This window comes from Diprion similis, chromosome 8 (assembly GCF_021155765.1).
Source record: "Diprion similis isolate iyDipSimi1 chromosome 8, iyDipSimi1.1, whole genome shotgun sequence".
Classification (NCBI taxonomy): Eukaryota; Metazoa; Arthropoda; class Insecta; order Hymenoptera; family Diprionidae; genus Diprion; species Diprion similis.
Window position 1 is genome coordinate 10,309,781 of NC_060112.1, and position 23,329 is coordinate 10,333,109.

The 23,329-nt window shown below is 40.1% G+C and overlaps 1 protein-coding gene across 2 annotated transcripts in view; it reads right to left on the reverse strand.

Moving 5' to 3' along the window:
* Nucleotides 1-463: 463 nt before the first annotated feature.
* LOC124409303 (tyrosine-protein kinase Dnt-like) overlaps nucleotides 464-23,329 on the reverse strand; it is a 28,580-nt gene continuing 5,714 nt past the window's right edge. Inside the window, exons 2-8 of one of the 2 annotated variants that reach the window (XM_046886841.1) lie at nucleotides 6,686-6,813; nucleotides 4,307-4,713; nucleotides 3,882-4,067; nucleotides 2,821-2,953; nucleotides 1,700-1,992; nucleotides 1,190-1,349; nucleotides 464-1,055 (exon numbers count right to left, since the gene is read on the reverse strand). In XM_046886841.1, coding sequence (XP_046742797.1) covers nucleotides 807-1,055; nucleotides 1,190-1,349; nucleotides 1,700-1,992; nucleotides 2,821-2,953; nucleotides 3,882-4,067; nucleotides 4,307-4,713; nucleotides 6,686-6,813 — 1,556 coding nt within the window. In that variant the 3' untranslated portion in view covers nucleotides 464-806. Of the gene's footprint in view, nucleotides 1,056-1,189; nucleotides 1,350-1,699; nucleotides 1,993-2,820; nucleotides 2,960-3,881; nucleotides 4,068-4,306; nucleotides 4,714-6,685; nucleotides 6,814-23,329 lie in introns of both variants that reach the window. The other variant, XM_046886840.1, reaches the window with a different exon arrangement.

The window sequence follows — 23,329 nt, forward strand, 5'->3', positions numbered from 1 at the left end:
GATACGGAAATTAATAGTCAGTTGCATACAATCCTGTGCACGTAAGCGTAGCGATAGTTACAATCAACGAAGAATTGTCTTCTCTCTCATCGCATCGAAACCAGAGCGTCAACTGAAACTTGAAAGTCAATTTTCCAATCCGTTTCATAGTCTTTTGTTTAGAAATAACGTCTTTGACTGTTGGTATTTCCCTTCAAGTATAATAGTTTGCGGAAAATTGTGTAAGAATATGAGCATAGTGTATACTTGTTTAGTCTCTTCCATCTCGTTTAGTTATATTACAATTCTAAATTAAGTATAAAAACCGCAAATTATTATCACTTTCAATTCCAAACTGAACTTCACTGTGGTTCATATATACAGGAAAACATTAAAAATCTGAAACTCTACACACCCGACCTTAAAGGTGACTTATTACATTGTCACATTCGATGTTGTATACCGAATTTGTCTATCATTTCAGTTTTTCGGAGACATTTTTAGACGTTCTCTCGATAACCTAGACATTCTTCGATTTAACCCTGAGTTTCAGGGTCAATTGACGCCCCGCAAGCTGATAATCAGATCTGGACTTCTTCGCCTCATAAAAGAGACTCCACAATTAGTCATTCGTTATAAAATTACAACAGACACTAGTCGAAAAAAATATATTTACAGATATATAGAACATATAGCAATATGTGTTGAGATTTCTCGGAATCAAACTAAATTTGTACATTTGTTGTTGATTATTGTTTTCGTCTTCTTCTTCTCCTTCTTTTTCTTCAGAGTTTTTCAACCCTCCTATTTCCCCTTTTATTGTCAACTCAGACGTATCTAGTTAGCTGCGTGTGGAAATCTTGCAGGCATACAATTAGCTGGCTAAAAGTCGGCCTCTCGTCAGCCGACATCGCCCAGCAGTATGCCATCACGGCGAAAAGTTCATCCGGACAATTTATCGGCTGCGCCAATCTGTAACCGTCCCTCAGGTACGCCGCCATTTCGAAGGGATCGACTTCGACGTACGGCTGCTGTGCCAGGGTGGTCAATTCCCATAGAAGAACGCCAAAGGCCCACTGAAATAAATATAAACGTTGAACCACACGGAATGGAACTTTAAGAAACAAGAAAATATCACTTTTTGTCATCAGTTGGTAGCCGGATTTGGTGTGATTTCCATTAACTAGAACTATGACTTTTTGAATCTTACCACGTCTGAAGCAGTCGTGAATGTCTTGTTTGTCAGACTCTCTATGGCTAACCATTTGATCGGTCGGTTTTCATTGTCACCCAGGCAATGGTAATCTTGAGGAAACAAATCTCTAGCCAAAGCGTTGTCCGTTATCTGGACTCTCAAGTCGTCGTCCACTCTGAAATTTGAAAAAATAGATCAGGATATATTTTAAGGAATTTATACTTCCAATGAAGGAAATAATTGAAAAACAATCAAAATCTTCCTCTAATAAATTTGCCATTATTGATTAATGAGGTTGAAAGGCTAATATCGGTACTTTTTTAGATTTCGTTACACGATAGTAGCACTTTAGGTATGTATCAAATATTGTATTTATAAGATGCGAATATTTATTCAAAAATGAAAAGTTACTGGAGTTACAAACGAAAACTTACAATTGCCCATAAAGAATCGTTGTGAATACATTTCAACTCTATACGTAAAACAAACGCATCGTATAGACAGTTTGAAATTGAAAATACTTACACGCAGTTTCTCGCGGCCAAGTCTCTGTGCACGAGGCGTTTTTTGTGGAGGTACTGGGCGCCTTTAGCAGCCTGTAGAGCCATTTCAACGACACCCTGAGTAGTAAGAGCTCGGGGAGGGCCTTCACTGCTTAATTTGCATCTGACCAAAAACCTCTTCATGTTTCTGTACCCGGTGTGTGGATACAACAGAAACGGCGCACCTCTGTCTTCAATGGAGACACCCAAGACTGGGAGCAGGGCCGAATGACTGAGTCCGTACAAAGCTAAGCCCTCGCGAAGCAACAGAGCGACCTGTCAAAGAGAAACGGTGTTTCGTCATTTAAAGTGGATTTAAGTCGATGTGATGAATGTGGATTTGGTTCAAAAAGTTTTGAGGAGAGAAGGAAGTCAAGTTGATAAATCATCCTGAAACGAGTTCCTGATTTCATTTTGATTATTCTGGCAATTCTGGCAAATTAACACAGACCAAAATTTAAGTTTTCAAATATTTGGCACAATTATATTATGCAAATATTTAGACCTTGTTGATCATCGTTAGAGTTGCGACTTGGATTTGGAAATTTTTAGTCAATAACTTTGTTTTATTTGTTTACACATACTTTTTCGGAAAACTTTCGGTCTGTATTTCATTTCATATTAATAGTAAATCACGATACTTTTGATCGCTTCACATCGAGCTTTGACGGTGTGCGAAATTTTAAAAATTTTCATCAATAATCCGAAGATATTTGACAACATTTTGAATTATTCATAAGAGGTTATTTTTCCGTATAAAATCACTGCAATAATTTTTAATTCATCAAATAATGATCAGAAAATAAACACAAAGTTGGATCATACTTCACATATTTGCTCAGTAAGAAGAATTCGACCTCTTCTTAGTCGAATTTGCTCAAATAATTTCTACTATACACATAGTAATAATGTTCTTCAATTCGCGTTTACAATAGTTAGCACAAATAATTCCTCGAGATTGTTTGAACGTGTTTTCTTTCTCTTTTCCTAACGTTTGATTCCGATCCAATTCATCATGCTTAAACGATGAGACTTCATTCCTCTCTCAAAATTTGTCACATTATTAATCTACTATAAAACTTATATTTGAAACTCAATATTCACCTGTGATTGAGAGGCGTGTTCGGCGGCAGTTTTGACGAGAACGTCCCTCGGCGCCTGAGCACCTTCCTCGTGATAGCTGCCCCTGTATACTCGCCCAAAAGTGCCCTCAAGTTCAATGCTCAGTAGGCGAACTCTGCACCTTGAGAAGGGAAAGAATACTGATTGAATAAATCAGACTAGGAGTCGCGTCGATGGTCGAATAGTTGTTCCACGTAGCGAGGATCATCGACATCGATCAAGCAGCCCTTTATTTTCGAAACGGACTAAATTAGACCAACGTGCACGTCGTCCTCGCCCCGTGTAAAGACTATAGATCAACGCATTGCGTTCCGAAGCTTTACGCAGAGTTTATTTCAGGCATAGAGCCGTTGCTCGTTGTACCTTTTACGTCGACGCGGTTCTACAGTGACGTGAAAAATCGTCCTTAACTCATGTGCAGATGTTGAGAAAGCACTTTTCGCCCTGAGTTGGAACTTTGTGTGTAATGAAATTGTAGTAAATATTCTAAAGAAAGATACGTAATATTGAGCTCCGGAGATAGAATACAAATGTTTTAGAGTACTTTAGACTTTGGTGAGGGGTTGACCACATTTGGAACTCTGTGTGCATTACTCATGACATCTCGTTTAGTCATTGGAAACCTCTTGAAATAATTTGAAATTCCATAAAATCTTCTGAAAGCTCTAAAATTTTTTAAATTCTATAAACTATTTGGAACCATGTGACATTTTGCGAAATCCTACAAGCTTGAAACCTGACGTATATAATATACAAAGTGATAAGTTATCAACCACTCGGACTCGGGGATAAAAGTGGTATTCATGGAATTAGAACGCTAAAAATAAATTGATTTCACGATCACATTGCAAACTCAACAAATGATATGACATCAAAACACCTCTTTCAGTAACTTGCGGATCATGACAGGCGGGAATAAGATTCAGCGGAGAAAAAAAACCATGTGAATTCCGGATATTGATAAAAATGTCTCTACATCTTCCAGCGTTTCTCAAGTTTTGAGAATCCCGTCACAACACCAAACACATAAACGGTTAACAAACCTTTGAACGGTTATCTCCTGGATTCTTTCGTGCAATTCTCGACTGGGTCTGTCGTCCAATCTCCTGTAACTGGAAGTGGAAGCAGCCGACAAAGGCGGGGGAGTTTCCGGAGGTAGGAAGGTCTGTGCTGGACCAACACCCGCGCCCCTTTCCACGCTGCAGGCAGAGCTGAGGCCCCGTGACTCTCTGGAGGCAAAAGATGAAAAGCACATTTAGTCTATCATCGGTCGAAAGCTTCCAACCATTTTTACTCCTATCCAAGCACTGCCAAAGTGGCCTACGATATTCCACAAAAAATACCCCAAACTCAGTGTATCAAGGCGAGTGTATAAACGAATTAAGGAAATCTGTTTGGAGAATGTAAAAGTTAAATTTCTCATGATAATAAATTCTCCGAAATCCCCAGATTTTTCAGGATTACTCACTGCAGAGGATCTCTGTGTCTTCGGGTCTTCTTGTCCCTCACATAGTACGCGATGACGAGAACACATATGGCCGCAATGAAGGCGCAGGCGCAGCCTATGGAGGCGTAAAATATCTGGCCACTGGAACTGGAACCGGGGGCAGCGACTAGGACTTCTTCCGGTCCAGGATACCCGTTATCCTTTAGGCATATTTTCTTCCGGCGAAGAACTACGCTCGTTGTGTTATAACGAGACCGTGAAACGTCGATGCGAAGCGCAAGATCAATCTCTGCGTCGTATGGCCCACAGTTTAAAGACAAGGCCCAAGTCTGCACTCCGCCTATCGGAATTTCACCAACTTGAGAGATGTTCAAGGAACTGGTTAGCGCCGACGGGTTGCTGATGTTCACCGACATTGTATAGGGTAGCTGGAATGATAATGGTTGACAACAATTGAAAATTTATATAATTTTAGTCCTTAATTAAATAGTCCCTAATTTTATACTTGACCAACTCAATTAACAGGGTTACCACGCTTTTATGTTTACTAATAAATTTTTTAAGTTTGTTTTCAAAGGTACGGTAAAGCGAAATGTGATCTTTTTTTTTGTGTTAAATATCGATTTTGATTTACAGTTCATTTTCTACAATAGACATGGACGTACAGTGTTTGGATAAAATTAAAACAATATGAAAATTACGGACTGAAGTAAAAATATGTTTTTTGGAAAGTGGAAATGTCAAGGTCACATTCTGTAAAATTTCCTGATTTTCCCAGGTTCTATATTATCCATATTTTTTTGTGACAGCCCTGAATTGAAGGTATTAAACTTCTGTCTTTTGGAGTAATACACCTTTACTCACGTAAAGTTTATCCAGCAATTATTTCAAAAGATTATTCTATACATATGTCGATACAAAGTAAGTTCAAATAAGGCAATACCACGAACCAGAATTTGTCTAAATCAACAAGGTTCAGAATATTCTGAATCTACTGTTCGTGTAAAGGAATCCCAAAATCGTCCTTCTACGTTTTGTTAAAACGAAAATTCCACCACAAAAAAACACATTACAGCTCCAAGTTTCATTTCGAGTAATTCAAGTCGAGAACACGCGTAATGTGACTTCAGAAACCATTTGAAATATTTTCCATGAAAGAATCTCCAATTTAATCATCAACTTTTATGGTATTGATCGTACAAATGTAATATCCTCGTAGCCCTCTATTTTTCTCCGTCCCAGCGCGACAATTTCCGCTTCTATCTATCTACATAAATACATACACACACGCGCTGATCACAATAGACGAGAATGATTCGAAGAAAACAACAAAAAAAAAAGGACATCCGGTTGCACAGATCAGTGCTCAGCTGCGAGGAACTCAAGCGTTAAATGCAGTTGGTAAAAATTGGCGAAGAACACTCATCGTACTGCAGTTCGAATGAATTCAAGTTCCGGTCAAAGTGACTGTGGTCGCACCATGTGCCGTGTACGTGTATCGCAGGTCCTGTACCAATACCACTGGTCAAACAACCGAGGATCGCGAGTTCGGGCCTTTTAAAGCTATTTGGGACACCGACTCGCGTGCGTTAAGTCAAGACGTCTGACAGATGTCTTCGAGCAGCTCGTCACTCTTCCGTGTCAACCCGAAGGAGGCTGAAGCCGCGGCGATACTTTGTCCCCTCCCGGGTGGTTGTGGATTTCTTTTTAAACTCCTCCTGAACGAGTCAATCCGACACCGCGAGGTACGCTACATGCCCTAAATTTTGGGGGGCGGATAGTCCGCCATTCCTTGATGGTGAGAGCTGTAGTAATTCCTTAACGAATACGCCCGCTCCTCGCTACATATTCTGAGATCATCGGAAGCCTTACTGCAATTTGTCGGAAAAAAAACCACAAAAACATTTCGACTTTGCCACAAACTCATCGCAGTTAACAGATTCCGGATTGTTACAGTAGCGGGTTTTCTGTGATGCCCATCTACGATTCGTTTTACGCCATTGGGCAGCAGAGTACGCATCAGTGAGCATCTTCCCCAGGTCGCGGAACCGGCGAACAAAATGTGTTGCAGAGTTTCGCGCACGCTTCGATAGCTGGGTTAACGATAAGAGTGAATACATGCAGGTCTCCTGGCTCACGAATGATGCAAGGAACGGAGCGTCAGAATTATATACGCTCGTGTAACCACACGGTGAACCTTGGAAGTGTTTTGCCAGCTCGGATGATTACCGAAGGGTACACAACCGCTGCTGCACTTTACGAGCTGAAATATATACATTTTACCCGGAATGGTTCCGGCCGGGACAAGCCGTACCTACACACGTGCATTTACCTGGCCACAAAGAATATCAGTTCATATTTTGCTATAAAGTATGGTGCAATTGTTTTCAAACGACTTACCGGTCTACCTGCTAGACTTTCCCATGTAAAGTGCAGCTTGTGAACCTGCGCTGGTACCGGGACTACGAACGTCATTGCATACTCGTTGATTACACCGCTGCGAACGTAGTAAAGCTCGGCCTGAAGCCCTGCAACATGGAATGGAATTTTTTATGAATGGTTATGGTCAAGTCCAGTGATCAAAAGTCTGTCAGGGTGCAATAATTCTTTAAGGGACAAGACAAGTCTTTCAGACAAATAATGGTCAATGAAATTTCAGGCACTGTAGCAATAGATCTGTACGATTTCGTTTCCATTCTTACGGTCTCTATAACACTTCAGAAAAAACGAAGCATTTACCGTATAAATAACATTTTTCGAAAATAACTACGTAGAATACAAAATGGTCCTTGCATGCGAATCCTTATTCACAGGCGTTATAGAATTGTTTTCTGGTTGCTGAGGCTGAACCAGAGATAGCCATGAAACGAATAACAACAATATAATAATTTCCTCAATAACTAATAACATTTTTGCTTGTATAAATCTATCGACTGCTTATGATTAATTAGCTAAAATTAGTGTCAGACACTTTGAATGATTAGGTATATTACAGTAATTGTTCTCAATAGTTCGACCAAATCCAGTTCCTCGGATTATTACTTTGTGTTTACTCATTCACTAATCCTTCATGAATTTCCAAAGACAAATCTGTGCTATCGTCAAAGTAGGCATTATTTTATGGAGAACAAATTCGTATCATTTGTCTGTAAAGATATGTAATCATATTTTACGACAAGTGTTATTGGCACTGAATGTGACTACAGGACATTTCAATTGCCGCAGTAATTAACTCAAGAGATAAAAGTATTACGACATAAGGTAAAAAAACCCATGACTACCAACCTCCAATGGATCTTTCAATATTCTATTTTCTTTCGGCTGTAATCAGAGCAACTTCAAATCTAACCTATCTCAGAAAATCAAACAAAACTACGTACATCGTATTTCTAAAATGTAGTATTCGTTTACGCGTCTAAACATATTGGATGACGTCACGTGACACAAGATGAGATGTCAGAGGTTGGTGTGGTGTCTCTTCTAACGTAGCACGGGGGGCGTTGGTGAGGCAGTGAGTACATTATTGCCAGGGGCAGTATAGTTGGTTTGTTTGATATGTCGCGAGGGAGTCGTCGGGCGTTTATCGAGAACCCATCGCCGGAGAGAAGGGATCCGATAAGTAGGCTGCTGGGCTGCTGGACTGCAGTGCACTGCACTACGGGCATCGTGTATCCGATAACGAACGGACGAACGAATGGCCAAGAGAGGATGAGTCAGAAAATAAAAGCGCACTATACCCGAAGGTTGGTCCGTCGCCCGAAAGGTCCCCGGAGATCTTGCCCCTCGATTACACGCCAGGGACCTAGAGGAGAAGCGAAGTCCTCGCCAGGGTAAAACTGAGGTACACGAAATTGGCATATCGCATGGTGACCCGAGGGCTTGCAGCAACGGAGCCGGACGTCGTTAGACCAGTACTCACCTCTTGGCCACTTCTTCCAGGTACAGAGTTCAGGATCACGATTAAATCTGGCGTTGATCGCTCGCCTGCGTGCTCTCACAGCGATGTGTTTTCAATTAAGATAATAAAAAACGAGAAGTCTTCACGATACCGAAATTAAGCACGTTGGTGAGCGGGTTTTTTTTTTTTTTTTGTGGATGGGCATTACGAATGGCTGAAAGTAATGTCAATCGAGGGTTTGACGATACTTGAAGTCAGATCGAATCTTTAGAAATTATTTATATTCATTTGAAATCACGTGTGACTCTATGAATTCGGTTAAATTGTTTCATTTCATATCTTGGCATCACATAAACTCAGTTCAAAACAAGTTTGCAGTAACTTTATTCTACTAGAGTCGATCCAAAACCCACGTGTAAATTGCAAAGGCGATATCCTAGTGCGACTCAAAATGCTTAATACATTATTTTTGTGCACTCGTGGATGTGATAGGGGCATTTCGGGCTTTCATGTTATAATGCAGAAAGTGAATTTTGTGCAATCGATCACTATTGTAAAAGGCACTTCAAAGTCTGTTCAACAATTTGTAGAATTGGTCTATTGATTTACTCTCTTGCTTGCAGGCTCAGTTTGACATAATGTACAAGCGATATTTGATATCCAATATATATTCGACATTCGATATTTTATAGACCCCGGCTCTGATTACCTCGGCCGTTATGCCATTCCAAAGGTGAAACAAAGCGACCGTGAGTTCTTGGACTTTGGGCACGCAGAAGAATCAGGAACTATCAAGGCCAAACCAATTCGCAATAAATTCTACGTCCAATGCTTGGATGTGCAAGGGGATCGAACTCAATACAGTCCTATTAGAGGTAATTTTGTTCAGCCTCCTCGAGTAATTATTGTTATACCCTAATTGTAAGACGCAGTGGTATTGTTGGGAACTGAACTCGAGTCGACAGTGAATGGAAAGAATTAGAGGATCCGGGTTTTTTTTATTACGAGTAACAAGGATATCCTCTTCCTGATTTAGGGAGGCTGTCAATAGGTCCTGACAAGGAAAATAAATAACAACTCCACCCCGGTCCTCGCATCGCCCGCCTCAAACTCCCCTAGCCGTGAAACTTCCGAGTTTTACCACCGACACACATGCTGGGCAGGTGTTGCTCCGCTCGCACCAGAACGCCTGCATGTCGCGTGCATTCCTCGACGTTTCTTATGAGAGTGCACACGACTGATAGACCGAGGTTTCCAATTTGCCGAATACTTTCGCCTGCCATTCACCAGCATGCATCCATGACTCGGGGACATCGATCAATCCCCCCTACGTGCAGTGTCACGCGAATCTGATTTACAAGATTAAGGGGGATTTCCAAGAAAGTTTTGGTCGTGAGGGATTGAAATACGGTGACTCGGTGTCTGCTAACCATGGGATACATGTGTTTACATATATCTAGTTCTTATGAAGATTATATCGTAATGACTAGCTCGGGATAGAAGAAGCGTTCCAAAAAACAGCAATTTTTAGTTTCAAAAGGTTCACGGGTGAATGGGATTCACTGTGTGAAACAAAACTTGTTGTTAGGTAGAGAAAAAAGTACGTCAAGAAGTCTCTAGCAACGTTATTTCCACGAACGATAATAATATACACGAATAAAATGAAAAACTTACTATGGGATTAAAACGATTTTAATGTTTCTTGGCTTATTTTGATCCCCCGTCAGATCCTCAAACCTTATCTGAATACCATTCAAGAAATCTTAAATTACATATTAGAGTTGTAAAGCACAAATGTAATCGTTTACAAACATCTGTTATTTGTGAATTTTATTTTCAGACGATCTGTGGAGATCTTCATGGTGAACAAAATAAATCCAAAACATGAGAATCAGATTAATTATGAAATCTCTTTTCAGATTCATTTCTATTACATAATAGTAATAATATTTTTACATTCCGGTTTATACCATCATTGGAGTGAATAACGTTCTGATAATTTTTAAAACGGTTTTCCATTCTTTCTAAACTTTCTATCCATTCTCAGACGCTGTAGCTTCTCCTCGATGGCTTTAGACCTAATGAATCTTGACTTCTGAATAACCGACGCCAACACGGATAATCCAATTCCTGCATGGACCCGGACGCGAGTTGGGTCCGGAGAGAAAACGAAGTGAGCAAGTGAACCGCAGGAGTCAGCAGCGCCGAAGGAGCAAGAGAGAGAATAAAAGGAAGAAGGGCTGAGGGCACAGGCTGGGTCGTGGGTGCGATATCTGATGCAGAAAACCGGTAAAGGCCGATCCGCTGCAGTGAAACAAAAGGAATTCGTGCGACACGGTGGGTCGACCTCGAGGCGAATGTGTGCACAACTCGGTATGCACACTTATTCCACACATCCGCGCCCCCGCATGGCTTATGCCTTGTACCAGGTATGCAGCAGCAAACAACGTACACAACCGCGTACATTCAAGTCACTTGAAAATCTCCTCTTCGTGCCTCGTTACCCGCGCGCAGCTTACCCTCGACTACTCGAGCAGCGGTTCGACTCGGTTATCATCGCCATTCGTTACCGGATCCCGACTCCGGCCCGGACTTCCTTAAATCTTTCTCTACCGATCCACAATACCCAACTGCGGTATACGGGGTGGTCGAGAAAAATTTAATTTTAGAGTTTAGAGATTTTTTAGATGTCCAGATTTCATTGGTCTAGTTTCACAGAGACAAAATATCTTATATATTGAAATCAATGACTCGATGTCAAGAATTTGGTCAGTCTTGTAATGGCATCAACCTTCTTGACAGGATTCTTCGTTTGCCATAAAAAAAATTGTCATATTTTTTAACTCCATTTTCGCAATATGAAATAAGCATGGACTTTGAAGTTGCTATCGATTAAGCTGGACTAAAGCCTCATCGTTAGCGCAACAGTCACCAACACTGGGTTCCAATATTAAAGGAACAGATCGTTACCCCGAAGTCCGTCCATTTATGCTCACCAGGTTCCAATGACCCGTGAAGAAGTAACGACTTCGCAACCAATTCGCTAAACAGCATATTATAGGTTTCACTAGAGCAAGAAAATAACCCGGAAATATATTTCCTGAGCATTGCAAGCCCCCGAGGTAAAATAGCGGAGTACATAGAATGTGGAGTTGAAAAGCGAGTTCCGCCACAGGCCTTTGATGTCTGCATCTCCAGAGCTCCCCTGATTCCAAATGAAAAGTACGACCCTTCGGAAGTGCCAGACCTCGAGAAGGGTAGCATTTAGGTAAGTGGGGGTGAAAGCTGCCATTTTCTTTTGAAAGCCTGCGGCAGCGAGTTCTGCACAAGACATGCATCTCACCACCGCAAGTGTGTGGCCGTTTTCATGTCAAGACTGCTCGGTACTCGCACCCTGCTTTGCCACACATGGCACAATGTAACATTGCCTCAAAGACAAGTGCCGACGACGGCATAATAATGCCGAGGCTCCTCGAGAGAGGAATTACCACGATGCATAGAAAAAGCAGTGCTGTGTACAGAGCTGCATGCGTATCGACTCTTTCTTGCAGTGAGTTAAGGTGGCCAGCTGCGTGGGATCAGTGCCAACGAGTCTGGCGATGATTGCAGACCATGCTAGTTACCGAGATGCTGACCACCCTGCACATGGAGGCAATTATTTGCCCTGCAAATGGCAAATTTTTCGAGCGGTACGTTATAGGTAAGTAATTTTCAAACAAATCGTAGAACGAGCAGTTAAACTCGGAACAATATTTCTTTCAAGTTTGCTGGGAACAAAGAAATTTCATCCGAATAATTTGCTATGCGAAATAGAAATTTATGCTAAACTAAACAAAGTTTTCAAAACAGATTCGTATTTTGATGAATTATAAATTCTAAATATTGAATGGATCTTAATTCTTTAACGTTTTTCATCTTTCAGCGTTCATCGCCATATTGAATTGGAATTTTTTTGTAAGCAGTTTTGAAATAAATAGCATATACGTACTACGTACATGTATACAGTGCTTTGAGACTTCTTTTTTTAAATTACTTTGGAACCTGAACTCTTACAATTTCGGTAGCTCCTCAAAAATTCGAGATGATCGTACAAAATTCTGACTTTTTTGAAATTCTCCGTATTTTGCCAACCAAACATTGACTATAAGTTATGAAATGTATCGAGAAATTTTGATACTTAGAATATTTGTATTTACTTTCACTCATCACAGCGGGACGAGTAATTTTCATAATTTAATCTGTAGGCATACTTTCTTAGCAAATTTGCTCTGTCCATAGCTAAAATATTCTGACATTTCGAGGGTTGAACAGTTCTTCAATCTTTAAAACCTTCACAATAATGTTCACCCGAGTATAGCAGCGAGCTGTACCTGCAGGTGTGAAACCCTGACACACTGAGAGTTATCAGTTATCAGCATCACATAAAACACAAAACAGTGAAAAACCGAAAGGCTCACACTTCTCCAATCCCACTTTGCACATGAAGTGATTTCTCTTTCAGTCCGCTTGCAGCAGGTCGTACAGCTTTTTGCGGGAGCAGCGAGAACTGCTATCCTCAGGCTACAGTGAAGCTACAGTAAACCTCGGCGCAAACGATGTACAAAGTGAAGGTAAACGCGGAATTATTAACGATGCCGTTAAATTGAATTACTGCGGTTACCAGAATCGAACGAGGTCCGTGCAGGTAAATACACGTTACGTACACATGCGTGTATACATATATTAAATATATATTGTACCTGGGTACATGCGTAGCCAGTATGCTCGCTCGCATGGGTAGATGAACTTCAAACCTCTTGGATAAATGAGCAGGCTTTTCAATTTATTGGAATTTCAGGTACGAGCCAATGTCAACATAAATCACAACTTTAGATGTCGTGAAATTTTCAATAGCTTTCTGCATGATTTAAAAGCTTGTATTTTAAAACTAAAAGTGATGCAGTGAGTTTAAAATTGTTTCGTATATATGTATATTTATTTGATGCATGACTTGGTCTGATTGATAACTTTTATATAAGGCTGATTCGTTGTTTCGTCAGTTTTCAACGTGCAGCAATGTTTGTGGATAAATTGGAAATGTGTAGAACGATACTCGTTGCAAAAAGTTTGATTCAAGTTTTTGACGAATTTTCGCACTCGAAGTTCTCGGACTTTTTCCAGTATCCAAGATACATTGACGGGTCATTTTCATTAAGGCATGAAATAATTGACACAAATTAATCTGTTCCAAGTGACAATAATATTGAAATATGATATTATCGCATCGGAAAAGTGTAGACATAATTTTTTCAACGATGTAAAAGTACATAAATTAATATAAATTTTATATCTCCATTTCATAACTAGAATTATCAAAAGTTTGAAACCATGAACCAACCTCATCCCAAAATCAATAAAAAATCATTGCCGGAGAATATCGAGGAACAAAACTCCCTAATATATATGCAACACAAAAATATGCCATAAAACGAGTTATTCTCGGCCGACAAAAGCAGCTGCTGCAGTTTTGAGTACAAAGGGGAAAATTTTTTCGAATGAAGGCCCAAAGTGCTATTTCAGTTGAGCGATTTTACAGCCTATAAAAATAGCCAAAAAACAATAAATAAATACAGTGTTGACTGTTGATGTATATTTTATCAAGCATTTAATAGCAGGAGGAACGACGGTGGCCGGTATTTACCAAAAGCAGTGCAAACAGTGCACAAGCATCACAATTCTCAAGAGGAGCAGTCAACGGCTTGCAATTAAAACGAGGATAACGAGTGGCGGGGGGGGGGGGGCAACTAAGGTTATAATCAATGAACACCTGTCGTCTCGAAGCGCCTCCGAGGCCCTCGCAGCAACTACTTAACACAATCGACGAAAGAGGGAGAATTATTTTTTTGCGAGGCGTGAAACAGCCGAGAGAATTTTGCAGGCGGCCGTGTCCCCCGCTGTCAAAATACTCTTTTCACTCGGTTGACGAGCCGAGGCGAAGCCGGGCAAAGAGAGAAATTTCGTCTACAATAAAGACCCGGGGCCCAGCCTCGCCGGGATCGGCGTGAATAGGCCCAGAAACCCGGCACCTTGGAACACGAATCCTGGGCCTCCTCCCTCCCTTTCAGCCCTGTTCAGTCCTTCAGTGTGCTCTGGGCCAGGAATAACGAACTGCCGTTCGAGGGACCGAGTGCGAGAGAAAGAGAGAAAGAGAGAGAGAGAAACACGCCGGTTGCAGGGTACGATATATATTGGATCTCCACGAACCAACGCCCGCGCACAAAGGATGACTGTAATTTCATTTTTTGGTGTCGCTTTTTCCTCTTTTTTCATGCTCGTCTCTCGGAAGGTCCCTTTTCAAATTCGCGCAGAACGGTTGTCAGCTTCGTCGACATGGGACGAAATCTGACTCGGACCGATCTTCGAGATGTAATCGAGAAGATGAGAGATCACGACTGATGCCCACCCATGGCACTGGTTACAAAATCTGGACTTGCCAGCACGATTTTTACCGCGGTTTTCGTCGCTTCGGTGTCGTTATAATAAGCAGCTCGATTCAGCTTTCACCTTCAGATGCCAGAGTTTATTAGACTATACTTTTAAAACTGTTCATCCACCGATATCACGTTTCTTCATAATTAAGATTATTATTTGAATTAATATACACGCGTTTGCCAAGTCGACGAACTACAGATTTCTCAAATTTTATTGCAGAGTTTTTCAAATCATTTCAAAAGGCGTAACAAATAAAGTTAAAAATTCCAAAATGGTTTCAGAACGTAGCGTGAAATTTCGAAAACGGTTTTGGCTTCATTACAGTTACTGGCGAACGCTGAACTTGAGTAGTAAATATGCGTAAAATGTCAAATTTCAAATATTTTTCATTACTGCACGTAACTTTCGTATATCAGTACTCTTCAATAACGACAGACCATTTTGAGAATAAAGAAAACAAACGACTTGCCCTCCATAAGGAAATGGTACTTTAATTTTTAACATATTATGACTTCATCCCGACAGATAAAATGTTCGTACTTTTGCTCCCGCCCACACCGCACCAATCGGTAAACCATGTTACTACAACACTATTTGGACTCTGTAAGGTCTTCGAATTCGTAGCGTGTCGTATTAATTTACAAGATAACGTAGCCGTCAGGCCGGTGTTTAGCATATTTTCCGGTAGATCCTAGGGAGGCTCGAAGGATAAGGGTGTAATTCAGGGAACAGGGTGTAGGGAGGTCGGTCTTTTGAATAACCCATAAGTCTGTATACAGCCAAAGGTCCTGGACGAGTGTACGAGAGCTTGAGGACGAGGATGAGGACGCAGCCTGCAGTCCAGGAAGGCGTAAGTTAAGTGACACCGGTCGTAACTCACCTTAAGACCTCGGCTGTGTATAAAGTTACGAGAATAATCAAGCACTAGCTGGGCTTCTTGCTTTACGAGAATTGTCTTTAAGGATTATAAGAAACGGGAGACACGGCCTGCAGCAGCCGCACTCCAAAACCCTCCGATATATCCGGTTACCCTAAGTTTTCAGAAATTTCATAGCCGTAAAACTCGGCGATAGTGAACAAAAAGGGAGAGAAAAAAAAATTACGTTCTCACCCGTTCTTTTTTCACCCTCCCCCGATCCTCGTCATTCCTTCATCGCCAGTTAGGCTCCCAATTCTAATTTCCACGACATAGTCAAGCGTCCCTCGACTACTTATTACTTCGATAGATCAGAAAACTTGGACAACCCATTCCATTCTGAATGCAGTATCCGTTATTGGTCCACATGGCACTGGTATCTCGGATGAAGACTGTGAGAAAACAAATTTTGAATACGTCATGCACCGGAGTTCTGAAGAGTGTACGCGCAGTGCATGCGGTAGGTCCCCGCAAACTCAAGTACCAGCCTCGTCTCCACATCTCTGTTATTTGTTCACACGAGTAGTTTCAGGGAGCCCGAAGCTCCCAAAGTAAATAGGAAAAATTCTTCGCCCCATCAAAAGAGGAAAAAGTAATAAGAATAATGATAATAAAAGGAGCGGTAATAGTGTTTCTCCTTATTATTCCAGCAGAAAATTGAACCATCATTTAAGTACGTGCAGGTGCAGGCACTTGGCTCAGGGGACCCGATTGATCCAAGAAATAATAGCACGCATTGTTCGTGGCTTGGTGTGACAGATGGAAGCGTGATTGAGACATTAGCAGACAATGTCGAGCATATGGTCGCTCCGAAAACCGCAGCAGGAAATGCGTGTCGATGTTTTCACTGTGTATTTTACCATTTCGCATCAATGTAGCAGCAAATACAAGTCCGACAGAAGTTGAGCCAAAGTTAGGAGCCCGCATTAACGAGGCTCAATTCTGTCCCGATTGTGCAAACGGGGATTTGAATTTTCACCCTATTATATGTCCAAGACTGTTATCCTTATACCTGGAAAAAGAAGTTGCTCGATCATGCCTCGGGATTTAGTTACGGTGACAAGCACCTGCGGCAGACGTGACTTTTTCGTATTTAAGAATGTTCGTATTAGTCCAAAAATTCACTGAAAAAAAAACAAATTCACCTCGCTGTTATTTTGATTACACGAAGATTGTAAATCCAGTTAAAATTTTATTACTTTTTAAACAATCACTGCGCTACTTATCTGGCGATATTATCTGTTTTCAAATTCACGAGATGTAAAAATTCAACATTTTTCAAGACAATAACTCAAAATTCATGTCTCACAATAGACATATATTTTAAAAAATAAGTGTACTATGACCTCTCCATTATTCAAGAAAATTCTGAAAAGCAAGTCAAGATCCCGCAGAAGAATCCATTTTCATTCATCATATTCATACCCTTGTCGTATAGTATAAACTTTAGGTCCCCTCGAGACTTTGGCCGTAATCATTATCACGAAAAGGGACGAAAATACTGACCTACCCTGCAGACGCGACGTGACGGTGACGGTGACGGTGACGGTGACGGTGACTATTCGGAGGCCTGGCTGGAAATCGTTGGACGTTTCTCGCTGTATAATACATTCATACACAAATATACACACACTTGAAACGCCCTCGAGATCCTCGGATAGATATATCTTCCCTTACCGACCGACTCCCTGAGGAGTGTACAGGGATTGTCGCGTACCATTTATCACTTCGCCTGCAGGACAAGGCGGCCGCCACGCCGGGGGATGAGGCTCGGTAAAAAGGCAGACTGGCAGACAGGGTCCCTATCCTATAACTGCACCAAGCAGGGCTGTTGGCCCCCCGTAGTCCCGATCCCCGGACGAGATATCCGCGTACCGCGTACTTTTTTCCCTTTCTTTTTTTCAAAGGGCCAAATCTCAAACAGCTTTCCAATGTTGCTCCTTTTCCGTCGAGGACGCAAGGCCGCACAGAGGGTTTGAGTATACGCAGGCATATCCGTGATAAGAATCACCTTTGGCTTGAATTTTGAACGTTAACAATATTTTTACATTTTCACCCTTTTATATCGGTGACCTTTTATTTTTTATAGTGTTTGGGTGTGACGAAAAATGTAAAACATGTGCTTCAATTTTTTTACTCCTGCATCTATGTTCGCAAAAATTAGCACAAATTTATGAATACATATTTTGATTTATGGAAAAGGTTTGTCGTCAAAATTTGGATGATAAGAGCTGTTAGAATTTTAGTTCCAACCGACGTTCCGAACTTCAGACACATTGTTAAACTTACTCATTTACTCGTTTGCCTGTGAATTTTTATCAAATAATAGTTAAAACACAAAAATAACTCGATATAAGGACTAATTCACAACTCAATTTTGGAATTCTCTGAAATTCAACGAACTATAATTAAAGCTGAGGGTATACTCATATTTTGGATAATCATGTTTTTTAAAATTGTTGTTGAATTGCAAAATAGTCATTTATTCACCACGTGAATACTATTACAAGTTTTCTAAATCATCAGCAAACGTTCTCATAAATATTGAAACATATATTTTGAAGCTGATTAGAAATTCCTACAAGTCTAAGCTTCGATAAATGTAATTCATTCGGTAACTGCAGTAATGTGAGTAATTTATTTTTATGAAAGGAGAATAAAAATCGGTTATAACAAAGCATAATTCGTAATTTATACGTCTCATCGATAATTTTCATTATCGAGACAAAATCTTCATTAGATTTATAAAAGAACATCTTAATTGTTCCAGTCGTAGCAAATCTATATAATATTTATTACAGAATCAACTACACACCTTGATAGAATCAGATAATGAATAAAAGTGTGCCAACGAGAGCTGAAGACGCTGTAAGAACCAAACGTACCTATACATATAATAACAATAACAAATAACAACCCATTTACCGGTTTTGATTTGAAATGCCGGAGATAACATATATATGTATAGGAAAGTGAAAAAAAATAGATCGAAAAAAAAAAGAAGGAAGACTGGAAATCCGAGCTAGCCACCGCGGCTGCCACATACGAACCACTTAAACTCTGATTTGTCAAAAGCTGTTTCTCTCAACAAAAAATATGTGTATATATAACACACACACACACACACACAGACATATACATAATATATTTATGTATTCCAAAGCATCAGAGCGCTTCTTGTCGAGTCACCTAGCATAAGGGTTTGTCCGTCTTGTCAGTAATGGAAAAATCCCCCCCCCCCCCCCCTGCCCCCCACCCCACCAGCTCCACGTTACAGTCTCGTTAGCTGCTCCCTTATGATCGTCCGACTTTGGTATACGTATAATGTATACTTATATATATACAGGCGTGTATACATGTGGAAGTAGACATAACAGAAATCAACATACAGAAGCAATTGCGACTTACTTGCAATGATAATGATAAGAACAGGGCGATAGAGAAACTTTCGTAGAAAAGAAAGAGAAACGAGAAATTGAACATGAAAAATAGATTTCGGTACGTGGTGGGATGGAATGAAATATCAATTAAAAAATGAATATATATTCAACTGGCACGCCGCAGCGGTGTAATGCTTATAACAGTAAAAAGTTACGACTCATCTTTGCGGGAGAAGCGAGAGATGCTCGTTAAGATCCTGTCACTCAAGCACGTTTTACTTTAACTTACGGACTCGGGGCGATTTTGAACCTGCGCGTCATGTTTGGGGTATCATGTATTTTCTATCCCGTTTATAGTACTTTCCTCGTACAAAGCAAGTGTATATAATGGCAGACTGTAAGAGTTGAATGAAACGTGGTCGAATGTTCTAGCTACGGATCAAAAATGATGCCTTTCAAGAGATTGCGTCGCAAGCTTGTGAGGCTTAAGAACGAAGAATAATGTTTAGAGTGAAATAAGAAACCTAACGAGACAAAGAAAGAGAGAGAGAGAGAGAGAGCTGAGACTGAGAAATTGAGAAAATATATACGACTCTTATACATAATAGTCACGTTTCATTTGTTATAATTTTATTCTCTGCACTCTTATCTTGGTGTATTTATTCACCAACATCTAGTAAAATATATATAGATACACCTACCTATATATATATATTTCAAGTTGATTACTGCTCTGATTTGAAAGCGATTACAAATAAAAAAAATTTCAACTTAAAAGAGTTATTTCCGAGAGGAATTTGAAAATGGAAGTCGAAAGAATGATTCCAGTTAATTGACGTTGATTTCTATAACTTAACACGTGATTTCCAATGATATTTGAAGCTTGCTACAAGAATTTTTTAGCGTTATCATTTGATTTAAACTGATTCGCAATGATTTTCAATGATTTCAGTTATCTCTATTGACTCCTTGTTATTTCAAACAATACTTTAGTCATTCAAGTTCCTTCGCCAATAACAATTTGATGTCCATAAATTTTCAATTTGACACACTCTATAGTGAATGGTCCCTCGTTTACTGTGCATTAAAACACATATCACCTAACAGATATATATATATATATGTATATATATATAATAAAAAATTGCAGAATGTCAAGTGGCTCAAAATCAAAAAAAATTTTTTGAGACGATCGACCAACCATAAGTGGAAGACTTCGGCTATACCTCAACCGTGAATTATTGTCTGCGAAGACCCATAATTTCCAGTTTCATTGGCCGACTCCGACAGCGCAGCAGCTTTATCGAGACGACTTTGAAACGAATCGAGTTAGGGTCACAGCGCGAAACACCCTTCTTTTTAAACTTTCGAAAATGGGGTGACAGAGGGGTGTGAGATTATTTCGATTGAATCACCGAGTAATGGAATTGACTCTGAGCCCCCCTGATGTCCCGAGGGATTCCAAAGACACTCGACCAGGTACTGCTCTCAAGAATTAGATATATGACTAAGAGGGCTGGAAACGTCCCCGGCGAATCTCCCCTGAGTATTTGTGCCAATGCAGCAGAGTCCGTGTCCGTTCCGCACTTACTTTTTACCAATTCAATTCTCGGAGCAGCTTGTAAAAGAAGGGCATCCAATGTTTGTGAGGGTGTATTTGTCTATCGAGAAGCCTGTTTTCCAACTACTCTGCATAATTTCTTCGGTGATAATTTTCCATGACAAATATTTACAGATCAATGTGTCGAAAAAGAAAAGAAAAATATACTTTGTACAGAACTCTTTACAAAAAGTTTTCTGTATAAAGTAAATTTTTAGAATAGAGATATCAATTATCATTACTGTCAATTGTCAAAATTGTAAAAAATTTCATAATTTGCCTTTTGATTCGCAATTTTTTTTCTTTGCTTTTTTAAATCTGCAAATTTCTACAAAATCCTGCGTCATTTTGTGTCGAAACTTTGGGCATCGATTTTTTTTTTTAAACTTTCTGTCTTGTTTCAATTACAACCAAAGAAATCCCGTAACGTTTGCCGAGATATTTGAGATTCCTAAGACGAACTGTGGCCACCCTGACTTTTTACGCAGTATAAAAACTTCGGCAGTCACATACGGAGGAATTATTTAGTGGAAAAATTGAGAAAAAAAATATACTCCAGTGGAAAATGAAAATGAAAAAAAAAAAGAATCATCGACGTTATTACACAACACTATATATCGTTGGAAAAAAAATTCGTGTCTTAAAAGCGAACATATTATTTGTCAGCGGATAACGATCGGTTTTACAGGTGTAGTATCTTTCATATATATATATAATATATATATATATATATATATATAGATATACATATATATATGTTTATACTCGAAGAAGACGAAGGAGAAGGAGCATAACCGGCATTCGAAATACACAAGTAGGAACATAAATCGCTGTGCGGTTATGCATAGGCGTATATAATACGTACAATAATAATCCGTGGTTAGCTCGAGATGAGGAATCAACGGGGCTCCATCGCCGGGTCGACCCCGAGCATGTAAATGTCCAATACTCCTGATCATCGAGCGAAGGTCCTTCGCGTGTCGTCTTCGTAGTTGTTTTACCTATTTTTACGCACACCAGGAAGGGAAAAGGAGAAGGATACAATCAGGATACGTAAGGCTGACACACACACACACACACACACACACACATACATGATTCTGAAGCTCATCGTGCATCGCGCATAACGCGACCGTCTTAACGAGGATCTCGGAGATTGATGGAACCAGAGGCGTCGCTGCTCGTTCCTCTCATGCCGCCCGACATCTCGAAGTCTTTCCATTGCAGTCGCTTCTTATTCTGCCCGCAAGACGTGGGTACGCAAAACGGCCAACATCATCAGGCCTCATTCTCAATTATATTGCGAACTGACAATACGTCGTACGCAATGATGGATTGGAGCTAATCCAACGCTGATGCTTTGAATGAGCCTCGCTTTACTGTTGAAGTCTCATTTTATACTTGGTGATTCATTTTTTTCAACATTTTTATACCGACTGATTAAACAGTCGTAATAGCAAGCACTTTGCAAACTGTTTGGCAACTTTTTCATTTGGGAAAGTGACTGAAATCTTTTAAACTCACACGATTCTTGAGATGGTGTAAAAAAATGTCACGACTTGTGTGGTTTGACATGGTGGATGATCTCTATGCATGAATGTTCTTCGTAGTATTATGTAATTATTTTGCTCGAAAACGCCGTGTTCATAAAACTCTAGTAATAAACTTATAACTTATTTCCACTTTACTAATCCTCAAAATAAATTTCTGAATTTTTTTATGTATTATCTGACAAAGCTAAGGTGAATACACTTTTTCTGACACCATCGCCATTACAGAATACGAATAAATGCTCGTAGATGAGTCGTTTTACGATTGCGATAAAAAGAGAGTCAAGTAATAGTATTCATAAAAAATATGCCAATAATTAATTCAAATTGAAAATTAAAAAACTACGATTTTAATTTTAGACAATTCATGCGTTAAACGTAACTTTAAAAATTTTATTATTTTTAAATCTGAAGAAATTTCGTTCATCGTAAGCATAAAAAATCTGAAATCAATTCCAATCGTTAACCAATTGACTAAATTTCAACATTCCGATATCGTCACATTTTCAAGGTTAATCGAAAGTCTCTGAAAGACGATTTAGTGAAAAAGTAAAAGCACTAAAGATCGAATGTGAATCTCGAATCCAGACAATATTTTTCGCCCAAATTTTTTCTCTCGGCGCCTATGAGCGTACATAAACGTTTTCACGGGGTCCCAGCGGGCCCTTTGAGGTCTCCCCCACTCCGCTAGTAACATCAAGATGGGCCTGTCAGGCCCTAACTAGGTAGGATCCGAAAGCCCGACGCACAACGCTAAACCAGGCTGCTTGGGTCCAGCGTTACGGGATCGCAGCATCCAGCCAGCCAGCCAGCGAGGCAACCAGCCTCTCGCTTCGGTGTGTTTTAGTGTTTTGACACTGCCCCGTGACAGTTGATTCCTGTTCAACTTCCAATGATTTGACGTGGCCAAATTAAACGGGTTCCTAATCTCGAATGGTTATTATTTTTCACCCCAGCATTTTTCTCCCGCCTACAGTTCCCTCGACATCTATGTCGATCCATCAGATATCTATATAGGAATATTCGGTGTATGGTAAGGAGGATCGATGTTGGCTGATGGATGATTTATGTCACCCCAAGGTGATTGATTTCTCCAGTTACACTCGAGTGTACAAAATTATTTTCAAAGCCTCTCTTGAGTAGTAATTGCCGTCTGCCACCCCTCATTTTTTGAGCACTAAACGTGCGTTCAGTCCATTTGACGAAAACATCATTGTGTCAAAATATCG